Source organism: Eleginops maclovinus, chromosome 17 (genome assembly GCF_036324505.1).
Source record: "Eleginops maclovinus isolate JMC-PN-2008 ecotype Puerto Natales chromosome 17, JC_Emac_rtc_rv5, whole genome shotgun sequence".
In the NCBI taxonomy this organism is placed as follows: domain Eukaryota; kingdom Metazoa; phylum Chordata; class Actinopteri; order Perciformes; family Eleginopidae; genus Eleginops; species Eleginops maclovinus.
In genome coordinates, this window is record NC_086365.1 from 5,766,919 (window position 1) to 5,778,402 (window position 11,484).

The 11,484-nt window shown below is 39.8% G+C and overlaps 2 protein-coding genes across 2 annotated transcripts; one reads left to right on the forward strand and one right to left on the reverse strand.

Moving 5' to 3' along the window:
• Positions 1–602: 602 nt before the first annotated feature.
• guca1aa (guanylate cyclase activator 1Aa) lies at positions 603–3,441 on the forward strand. The gene is made up of 4 exons (XM_063905987.1): positions 603–1,007; positions 1,960–2,109; positions 2,189–2,282; positions 2,758–3,441. The coding sequence occupies exons 1-4, from the start codon at positions 810–812 to the stop codon at positions 2,883–2,885; spliced, it is 570 nt and encodes a 189-aa protein (XP_063762057.1). The 5' UTR covers positions 603–809; the 3' UTR covers positions 2,886–3,441.
• Positions 3,442–3,793: 352 nt separating this feature from the next.
• Positions 3,794–11,140, reverse strand: orc5 (origin recognition complex, subunit 5). The gene is made up of 15 exons (XM_063905984.1): positions 11,074–11,140; positions 10,685–10,811; positions 9,863–9,955; positions 9,356–9,541; positions 8,815–8,889; positions 8,178–8,289; positions 7,743–7,873; positions 7,588–7,636; positions 6,005–6,095; positions 5,791–5,846; positions 5,435–5,547; positions 5,244–5,291; positions 5,049–5,159; positions 4,178–4,290; positions 3,794–4,080 (listed from the first exon to the last, which is right to left on the reverse strand). The coding sequence occupies exons 2-15, from the start codon at positions 10,796–10,798 to the stop codon at positions 4,035–4,037; spliced, it is 1,338 nt and encodes a 445-aa protein (XP_063762054.1). The 5' UTR covers positions 10,799–10,811; positions 11,074–11,140; the 3' UTR covers positions 3,794–4,034.
• Positions 11,141–11,484: the final 344 nt, after the last annotated feature.

An 11,484-nucleotide genomic window follows, 5' to 3' on the forward strand; every position in this document is an offset into this window, starting at 1 on the left:
TAATGACACTAACTGTAATGTTTAATAAGTCACTGTAACAATCAGCCATGCATTCTTGGTCTTAAGCTGTGGTATCCCAATAAAATTATCTAACAAATGTATTGTAATGTTTTTTATTTACAGCAGCTTAAAAAAAAGAAGTGACCAAGTGCTTTACGTTGTTAAACAAAAAGTAATTTTCAGTAGATTGATGAACTAGACTACAAAACATGGGGGAAGCATACAGGTGCAGGATATTGTATGTTTTTTAAAGATGTTACTGATTCTGCAAATCTCAGAAATAGAGCAGCATCTAAAGATCATTTTCTATCAATGTTCAATCTAGCTAGGGTGGTGTTTTTTTATGTGGATAATCTAAAATACGAACACTACACCTGCTCCACTCATACTTGAGTCCTGGAGTTCAGATGCATTATAGAGAGGGATGTCCCTCGTCTCTACGTGACGGATGAAAGCTGCATTGTGTGTGTCAGCAGTTCTTGTGGTAAATATGGATGGAGCAGTCCACTTGGCCTTTCAATGGGCCGATTATGCTGATCATCTGCAACTGCCCCGATTACAGCCAGTGATTAGACAGTTATATATACAATTATGGATTAGATCCAAGGAGGACACAGAGGGTGGTGCACCACCTCCTCCTTAGCTACAAAAGGCCCCCATCAGCTGCTGCTCTCACCCTAAGCCCTGTTGTTGTGTGACTGTGAGGAGGGATAACATCCCCTTCACAGTAGACCATCGGGCAAAGAGCAGCAGCTGCAGAAAAAAAGTTCAAGGTATCTTCTCACTACACACTTACGTGTCAAAAAGGAATGGGTAACTCATCAGGAAGCACCGTGGACGACCTGCAGGCAGTGGAGATGCACCTCTGGTATAAGAAGTTCATGACCGAGTGTCCTTCGGGTCAGCTCACCCTGCACGAGTTCAAGCAGTTCTTCGGCCTGCGAGGCCTGGACCAGGAGGCCAACGCCTACATCGAGCAGATGTTCCGCACGTTTGACATGAACAAGGTAAGATTGTGCATATTTAGAAGAAGAAGATAAACCTTTATTTATCCGTCTAGGGGGAAATTCAGTTTACACTCTGCTTTTACATACATACAGTACATTAACCACAGGTGCGTGCACACATTGGTAAACAACTTTTTACACACTATTCAGCATTTACTAGAAGGTCGCACACATGCATTTCGAGAAGTGCCAGAGCAAAGAGCAGTTGGGGGTTCAGTGCCTTGCCCAAGGACACCTCGGCAGGGCACATGAGGTGAACTGGCATCTCTCCAGCTACCAGTTGGTCCGGACTGGACGTGAACCGACTTCCCTACAGACTGAGCCACTCCCATTGCTAACTACAACATTACATATAAGAGGGTTGGTCATTTGGTTGCAGAGAAAGAACTTTTTTTTTTTATCTTGGAGGATCAGAGTGTTATGGTTCTTGTGGGATTTGTAGTTTGTGTCATGTTATGCAATCAATACCATATGGACATAAAGACCTTGTTGACATGAGATGAAAAAGACTTGTGTTTTTGTACATCAGTAAGTATTTCTTTCCTTAGTATCCACACTGAATATAAAAGTGCAGAGTCAAACATACAGGTGGTTCAGTAACCTCCCAGCTACAAGCTCTAACACCCCGGATCATGTTGATTAAGATTGTCTAGGAGCATTGACAGGGTCATTGCTATATTTAGTCCATCTTCAACTCACAAAAGGTCATGTTAATCTCTCTGCTTGAATTAAATTTTGGGATTATGTGTGATATTGTTTCCGTTGTTTGGACAGTCCCTGGAGATAATCCTGTGTTCTGGCACACTTTATTTCACCCAGATAGATGAAAATTAAGGGGAACTCTTCAACTAAGGAAGTGATTGTTCTCATAACATGTGTAAAAATAGTTTCATATTAAGCAGACTGTGAGGTATAATAATTTATTTATGTCTTGCCCCACTTGTTTTTGCAGGACGGCTACATAGACTTCATAGAGTATGTGGCCGCTCTCAGTCTGGTGATGAGAGGGAAAATGGAGCACAAGCTGCGCTGGTATTTCAAACTTTATGATGTGGATGGTAACGGCTGCATTGACCGTCATGAGCTCCTCAACATCATAAAGGTACAGAATATCATGCCCTGGGAACTCTGGATTTTTAATGGTGTCAACATAGCATACTAATTTCACTCTGTTCCTGCAGGCTATCCGTGCTATCAATGGGAATGAAAATCAGGAGGATTCAGCTGAGGATTTCACTAACCGCGTGTTTGACAGGATCGATATAAACGGAGATGGTGAGTGTGTAAGATTTAGGACATAGGGTGGACGTTGTTTAGACATTTATCAGCTCTGAGGCTGTCTTGAGGCTAAAATCTGCAGAAGAGCATTAGGGTCAGATCTAAAAAAGAAGATGTATTTGGTGCCCATTTTTTTATTTTTACTTTTTACTTTTGTACTTTAATCTTTAAATTTCAAGTACATTTTTCAGCAGTTTAAGAATTTGTACCAATTTTTGTATCAAATCGTTCTTATGCCTGGCATTAGTACTGAAAGTTCAACTTTTGATAGGCACTAATTCTCTTCTGTAAAAAAATCTGGGTGGCTGTTGAACCTAATAACAATCCTTATATCTTTAACAAACATATGTCAATTCAACAACAACAATGTTGTACATGAAATGCAAATCTAAAACGGGGGTGTGGGATGTTTTTTTTTTAAATTTACTTTGAGAGAAAACTTGATGTTTTTAACATCTTTTCTCTCTGATAGGTGAGCTCTCCTTGGAGGAGTTTGTGGCCGGTGCTCGCGGTGATGAAGATTTCATGGAGGTGATGATAAAAAGCCTGGACCTGACCCACATCATGACTATGATCCACAACAGGAGGCACAGTGTTTAGGTTCTGACCTGACGACCTTATCCTTATTCATGATTTAACCTGAGAATTCAGTACATTGAGATTTCATTAAGATTTAATCCAGGTTATTGTCGTTCCAATGTGCTGCAAAAACTGAATTCTTATTTCTAATCACTAAAAGAATGACATATGCATTTGGATGACTCAAGTTAACCTTTGCAAAGTGGTCATTGTCTTTGTTTATCATCGCTGAGCTCTCCCAAAGACACCTTGGCACGAGGGATGATCTCTCAGACGGTCTGCTTACCCACAGATGCCCTCAGGGATTAAACAGGGAGACAGTCGAGCAGAGTTGCATTTAACGCACTTAATGCTTTCTAAATCTGTATTTTCTGGGCGTCTATTGTTCTACATCAAAGAAGTTGAATCGCTTTTTACCTGTTCTTGCCTGTGGGGTTAACAGGAGGAAGATATGACTTTGCAGGAGAAAGTACACCAACAGGTAGAAGTGTCTGAAGAGATTAAGCAGTGTTCTCATATGTTTACTTTTTTATCCTTTTATAACGTTTAAAATAAAGCTAAAGCAGAAGACAAAATACTGGCTTGTGATTGTGTGTATTAGCCTTACCTTCCTGCCTGTTCAGCACATCCTATCCCATGACTACTGTTCACAAACTCATTGAACAGGATAAACAAATAGGACACGTCGTGGAAAGTAAATCCTCCCTTTAAACAAGTAGGATGATTTACCTGCACGGTGCCAAGGTCGCTCCATGTGAGGCAACATGCTAAACCTGCATCACGTTCATCGTGTTTTCTCCCATTATTCTAAGCAGGATTATCTACTGGCTCTCTTCCTTTTGTAATAAAAAAGTAAAAAAGGCATGCAAGCTATAGTAAGACGCTTGATATTTCCTGTCAAAACATACCAAACTAAAACAAACAAAGCAAAATTGCAAATATGGCTTTTATTTTATGCAAATATTAAACAGCATTATTATATTACAATTATGAGACAAGGAAAACAGGCATGTTGATCAACCACAAGAGGGCAGCCACATTATTGGATTATTTTTCTGCATAAAGAAATCCAAACAATAGTCCATCTCCTGATACTGCTTATTTCTAAATGTATCATATCCTCTTTGTCTTTCTGTCACCGTGTCTTGCCTCTTTTTCTCTTCAGGGGGCTCACAGGAAGTCATAAAGGTATTTGATTATCTCAAAATTCACTGTCCTGGAAGATAAAAACACACAAAGCAAATCCTCTGTGAAAAAACTCGTAAAAAGGTTCATTTTCAGTCGAATGTGTATTATCAGACATGCACACACACCTGGAGATGGCACAGATGAAGTCCATAGAAACGGCACATTTGTATTTTGGGGCATCAAGCTGTTCGCTATGACTGACTTGCGTCAACAGCTGCAGGGTCACCAGAGAGGAGATCTGAAGGGATAATTGAGGGAAACATGAATTGTCTCTCGGTTCCACTTCTTTAAACTCAGCTTTGCCTCACTTTGATGCAGAGCCACAAAATGACAGCCAGTTGCACAGACATGGGTTGAGCCTAATTTCCTAAAACCATTTTATGCTAGGGGCCATAAATAGTTAAGCATTTGGCCTCAGACACGAATCTCATGATCATATGGGCTGAAAACTGTCATCTGAGACTGTGGCCATTAAGCTTGATTTCACATAAAATAGTGTGTCATTTGCTCCCAGAAATAGGAATAATTACAATGTGAAATCCTCACAAAATGATAGTGTGCCTTCTTTTGTCATTTGCTTAACTGGCAAAAGGGGAAAAAAGCATGAAGATATTTAAAAAATATTCAGTAGAAGCTACTTCACAGACCTGGAGATATTCCTAAAGTTAACATTGTGTAAACGTCAGTAGGATTCATCCTCTGGGAACAATGTATGCGTGTACAAAATGTCCTGGCAATCCATCCAAAGCTTTTTTATGTATTTCAGGCTGGACAAAAATTGCAAACCAACAAACAGTCCGACGTTTCCATCCCTACAACCATATCACAAGCATGGCTAAAAAACTATGAGCCCCTTTTGATATGCAAAAGAGAACCAATTTAAATTATGCAGAGACAAACGGGATAAGACGTGACACAACATGCCAAGAAAAAAGATCACAATTCATTTATGGCAATCTTTTTTTGCATTGCGTGTGAATGTGTCTGGACTCTGACCTGGGAGAAGATGCTGGCAGTGGGGGCCACTCTGCTGTCCACCACGCTGTAGAAAATGGCGAGCAGGCGATCCAGAGGAAACGGCTTCGGCCCTAGAAGGTGGTTACTAGTCTAGAAAACAGAGACGGAAAATATTCACATTATAAAACAGGTTATATGTGTGAGTCAAAGCCAGTGTTATTTTAAGACGATCACCTTTTCATTTTTCTTCAGGAAGTTTGTTTTCTTTATTTTACCGTGGTGCTGTTGGGGGATAACAGAGAAACATCAAACTCACAGCAACACACACAGAGGGCTTTACAATCAGGATAAGACAAAAACTATCAATCTTAAACACACGAGTTGGATAAGAAAATTATTGTTTGAATAATATAAATCTGCTGTACCTTTACAAAGAAGCGTTTGTCTGTGCGCGCAGGGTTGAAGGATGCCAGGTAGGCAGCAATCAAAAGGAACTTGGAGTAATAAGGCAGCTCCACATGAGTGTGAGCGGATAAACCTGGAGGGAAATAAAGGCAATGAGTCAGGTGTGCTGTGCAGTGTGTCCAAAAAAGAAAAAAATACTTTCATACAGTACATCATGATGTGCAGCAACCCTACATATAGTGATTTATATGCTGTTAATAGATTCCCAGGTTGAGCATAAATACAGAATGTCACTGCACCTGTTTTAGCCGTTTAACATCTGCTCTGCAACCGCATTACGTCATTTCATTCAACAGCGCTAAGTGTGTGTTGGTACCTCTCAATGCTCCATTCTCCTTCTCCTCCATTTGCTGCATCTTCTCCCACTGCAGGCTGAACAGAGAGAAGAGGGAATCATTAACACAAAGCACAGCATCAGTAAACACGCTGAATCAGGTTGTTCACTGGGAGGCAGTAAACTAGCACTAGAATGAGCCATTAGATCAGAGAGTGACGCGCTTCATTAGCAGATCGATGTAAAGCCCACAGACCTGGACACTTCCCGCAGGTAGACAGTCTGCATGGCTTTTTTCAGATGAGGCTCGATGTTTCTCCACAGCTTGTGTGTGTCCGTCTCTTTCACTGAAGACATAAACAGAGGGGCATTGATGAGAAAGCCACACCTAGAGCATACAATTGCTTATAGAGAGAATAGACGTTATCAGGAAGAGTAGGAAAACATTTATCCAATATAATGCGTAACGTTTTTTGGGATAAATACAAATATCACCTTACTCTGTAGTCCCTAATGCTCTATGATGCTTTTTAGCCTTATTTAAGTCATTGTTCTGGATAAAAGACAGACAGGTGTCAAAGATACAGATTGTTGTCACATCAGAAAAAAAAAAAGCTACAAAAAACGTAATTTACACGTGTACACGTTTAGATGTTATAGTTTGCCTACGCTTTGCTGAAGTGCACTTCTAAAATATGTGACTACAGCGACGATACCAAATTGGGGACTGTACCAGGAATGTATTTTTATAAGCTACAGTGTAGCAATGAACATCTTAAGTCCCGACCTCCTACAACAGTGCAACATAATTATATAAGACATAAAACAATGACTCACCCACTTACTTTAATAACTCTTTGTGTGATTCTTATGTGCTAAAGTTATTCTCTATGTTCTGGCTGTCACTTCTTTGCTAAGCTTGGGAAAAAGTCCTTATTAAGAAGATGTGTTGCGATAATGTTAGTTACTCTATGTGCACCAACAGTTTGACCTTCAACTTACTGAGAACATCCTGATACTGCCTCCCTAACTTCCAGAATGCTCCTTTCATTATCACCAGGCTTGACCCCCGCTTTCTCGTCTATCTGTTTAAATGTACAACTCAAACTGTACTCCTTGTCTTTCACTCTGTAGACAATACGCACTCTGAGGACTGACTGAACTGTCTCGCAAGGAATAAAATATGACAAAGACAGCTGAATGGTTTAATCTATGTTCACATTTGATTGTGGCTGCAAGGGAGTGCGTCGTCTTTCAACCAGAATGTTGTGGGTTCGATCCCAGCCTGGGCATGTCTACATGTCAATGTTTTCTTGGGCAAGACACTTAACCTTGAGTTACTCCAAATGGCCAACGGTGTGCGAATTTGTATAGATGTTAGCTTCCCAGAGCAAGTCCTGCTCTGCATGAATGAGGTGTGAATGAATCGTACTAGGTAAAGTGTTTTGAGGGGTGAAAACGCCTGATAAAGTACATCCATTACCATGAACAAAATGCCACCAGAAGGTCATATTAAGTAATTGGTCGACATTTGTTATTATATGTATGGTGGATGTGAAAAGAACAAAAAGCTTGCCAAAATATTCACATCAACAACTTTATGTGGTGACAATATTTAAGTGCTGTGTTTACGGCTTGTTCCACTTCCCTCTAATTAGCGGGAGAAAAATCAATGAATGCAGCTTTAAAGAGAAATACTGAAGGTTCAAATAGCTTAAGCGCATTTCAACAAGATTAAAACACTCCCTATTCAAATGAGCACAAATGAAAGGGGAACACTGAGGTGTGTTTAATATTGATCAGCTGTCAGATGAATGAGTACACCGCTTTATGTTTTACCTTTTCCTTCTGCTAACGGCTCGCAGAACTTTGAAAAGTTGAGAGCAGCCTGGTTGAAAAGAGGAAAAAGAGAATCAATGATCCAAGACGGAGAGAAAATCACAACTATGGAAAATGTTCTATAATTTACGAGTGAGTGTGTTTGTGTGTCTCACCAGGTGTCGCAGCTCTCTGAGGTCTCGACACACCGAGTAAAAGACTCCCAGCAGGATGTTGATATAAGCTGAATAAAACTCATCCGAATATGACGGATTTCTGTCCTGGGCCAAAATGTGCTGCAGCTCACCTTCAAATACATGAACAGAAATAGACACACTGTCACTATAATAACTTAAACAAATAGAGATTATAAAATGAATGTTTCTTCTAACATCAAGTACAACGTTACACTTCCTGTAGTGCTTAAGGTATACAGTTTAAAATACATGCATACTCCTCTCCAGACTCTGCCTTATGTGTTAGAACAAAGTCACAGGTACAAATCTCACGCAGAATCTGCCCAGTGTGCCTCACAATTATGCAGTGAGAGTGGAGTTTATTCATGACACTGAATGCTGATTTAACATGTGTCTGTGTGTGAAGGATGCTACCTTTACTGTAGTCGGGGAAATGGAGCAGAAGTGGCTCGAAACAGCCGGTGTTTGGTCTGAACCTGTCCCAGACGATCTCACTGAGCAGAATGACGCTAACGTTGTCCTCGACCTGAAAGGGTCACATAAGTAGAGATGTGTGATATAACAGTGGTTTTTACTACGAGTGGATTCAGAGGGTGCTCCATGGCTACAGACATTGTTACCCCATTCAATTGATGTTTTACATGTTTGAATCTAATGTTCAGTGTATTTCAGCGGATTGCTTAGTGCTTAGTTGCCTTTTTATTAGCTCTATTCATTTTAAAATGACAATATCATTTTGTGCCGTGAAACAATGATCGACAGTTTGAAATGGGCAGCAGAAGGATCCCTTCAACAACCAATCCCCAAAAAAACTGCTTTTACAGGAATAAAACACAAAAAGTCTTTGCCCTTTATATGTCCTCAATTTAACTGCAGCGTGGGATTGCCGTCCTTCTTTCTGAACAACATTATTTAAGCGGTCCACGCACTCAGCTCGAGATCATTTATAACAAATGAAGCTCTTCCAGTCCCCGTTCATCATCAACACAGTGCAACAACGTTAGAGGTGCCGCCTGATAGATGACACAAAGAGCATGCTGCATTTTCTCACCAGTTCCTGAAGGCGCAGGAGAGCAGGGAGGAGATTGGCATTGCTGTCTCTCAGAAGCTCTGCTTTTTCCATTACCTGAAAAACATATAGCAGAACACTTGAGTATATTTAGAAGGTAATGTACTTAGAAGTCTTGCTTTTTTTGGGTTTGTTCCTCATGGTTGAATACACTTATTGTAGGTTGCTTTGGATAAAGCATCAGCTAAATGAAATGTAAAGTAATGTAATTCATATCTACAGGTTGGGAGAGGCTATTTTACTACACCACAATGCTGTGAGCTTACTTTGAAATATACTAAGCCAAAATTCTAGACTAAACCTCCAGTGTTGGCTGGAATTCCGAATATTTTTCTCCAGGCATTATGCATCTGCAGCTTTGTTTAGCATCTATTTGCATATGTTATCACTACTAATCATGTTACCATACATTTGAGTGACACATCCCATGAATAATACATTTGATATGTCATGGATTACAGTATTTTGGTGTGCCAAGTGAGGAGCGATTTTCTGGTTGGAGAGTAAAGTGCACGGTACTCACAATGTATCGCGTCTGCTTGGCAGGAGACTGGGAGCTCTGCTGTCTGTAGATGCGTACAAAGTCAGACAGGGAGGGACTGCGGGGGAGCAGCGAGGCAGCAACGCAGCCAAAGAAGGACAGCAGCACTTGTTCAAACAGCAACGCAACAGAAACACATTCAACACAGCTCACTGTGGCGTGAGGCAGCTGCAGAGAGGAAGAGGAAGGATGAAAGACAATCAGTTTTTTATCTGTGTGCGGATAAATACACATCTTCACATTGTGTTGACTCTCCTTTCCTTTGCTGCACACTGAACAATTATTGTCCTTAATGAAACACAAGTATTGTTACTGCTCTCCACTGCTGTAATTTAGCATCAGTATATAATGTATTCATCAGGCAAAAATGACATGTGCTGCTTCCAGATGCTTAAATGAATGGAATAGCGGCTTTTCTTGGTCTTAAATGAAAAAAACTGAACATCTTTTAGGCTAGACTGTTGGTTGTGAAAATGTGTTAAACATTACCTCAAGTTCCTTCAGCAAAACATGCAACACATGACTCTTCCCCGAAGATTGATGACCATAGATGAAGATTGAGGGATAGCTGTACTGGTGTGGCTGTAAAATGTGTCATGTCCATATGATTAATCCCAAACCAAACCATAATTTGATTCTAATACAAACAACATTAAAACAAAAATAATTAAATATTCCTTTGTCAACCAAAACCCTAATCCTAATCCAAAATGCTCAAACATAACTTGATTTAAAGTTACATCCAACAGGTACTGTTTTTTGTCTGTTGATTTTAAAAGCTACAAAAATGAGGAAACAGAGAGTACACTTTATGCATCTATTTTGCTGTATTCCACAATAGTACAATACAAATTGAACATCATGCTTTCTCTGTGGGATGATATGTAAATTCTATAAGTCTGAAAGGTTGTGTACAATATAAAGTGTGTTACTGGTTATGTGTAAAGTATTTAATGTATCTACATGTCATGTATAATGTGTTTCTGTTGTATTATATATATTGTTTTTTTGTAAGGCATTTTGAAATGTTTTGTGTTTTAATGTGCTATGTGAATAAACGTGCTAAAGTAAATGATGGTGGGGCAGAGATTGTGCATGTGTACTCTGTGTGGCTGGCCGAGAATGCAGTCTGACGTTATGTATCCCATAGCTAATGATATATGCTTAAACAATAATTCCAACCTGCCACATGTTGCCATTTTCCATTAATTTAGGTGAAGTCGAAGCGTAATAATATAGGTCCACCTTTACAGTATTCATGCGCGTCCCCGCAGCCAGGAGATCACTTTATATCGAGACGAGCCTACATACCTGCCCCATGAGTGACAGCAGCATCCCAGCCTGGACCTCTCTGCAAGGCAGCTGCTTTGCGACCGTCTGCAGCCTCTCCTCCTCATATCCTGGATGTTGTAACAGCGCTGACATCGTGTTCTCCGTACTACCAAGCAAAACGCAGTGTGTATGAGTGTGAGGAGGTCAGTGAAAAGCGGCTACAAACAACCAGGCTAAAGATAGCTAACTTTACGTTTACTGACACCATTCACACAAATTATATTCAGTCGATCGATTAGATCGAAGAATGTTGAAGAAAATAATGAACGATTAACACGAGATAGCACTTTTAAAATATATATACCAGAAAATAAACGGTGTAACAAACAAAGCGTAGAAAATCTACATTAAAAGTTGAAAACACTCACAAGCAGGAGGTGGACACTCAGATGAGTTTCGCGCGCGCCTTCAGATTACGTCAAATGATGTTCTGTTACCAGCCAATCACAAAGCACACAGAGATTCATGGGTAATGTAGTTGTTTAGTCTAAAACTCGTATTGTGATATTAAAAACTTCATAAGATTGTTTTTTTTAAAATACAAATACATAAATATACACAAAGTACAGTTGTTTTTATTATTCTTTATGTATGGATTTATTGCACACATTATATCTTATACTTACATGACAACTGTCATCTAGAAATGAGAAGACAATGCTGTACGTTTTAAATAAAGATATCTATTTGTTTGACAAACCAACACGTCTATGTCAGACTTCGAAATGATTTCTAGAAGCCTATCACATGAGAACATAATATGTTTTGCATGATAAGTA

Bases quoted from the DNA above. Each gene is read 5' to 3' on its own strand.
- guca1aa (XM_063905987.1), top strand. From the start codon at position 810: ATGGGTAACTCATCAGGAAGCACCGTGGACGACCTGCAGGCAGTGGAG. The intron at 1,008-1,959 runs GTAAGATTGTGC...TTGTTTTTGCAG, and splicing joins GCACGTTTGACATGAACAAG to GACGGCTACATAGACTTCAT. The intron at 2,110-2,188 runs GTACAGAATATC...CTGTTCCTGCAG, and splicing joins AGCTCCTCAACATCATAAAG to GCTATCCGTGCTATCAATGG.
- orc5 (XM_063905984.1), bottom strand. From the start codon at position 10,798: ATGTCAGCGCTGTTACAACATCCAGGATATGAGGAGGAGAGGCTGCAG. The intron at 8,890-9,355 runs GTGAGTACCGTG...TATGTTTTTCAG, and splicing joins CCAAGCAGACGCGATACATT to GTAATGGAAAAAGCAGAGCT. The intron at 4,081-4,177 runs GTGTGTGTGCAT...TTTATCTTCCAG, and splicing joins TTCATCTGTGCCATCTCCAG to GACAGTGAATTTTGAGATAA.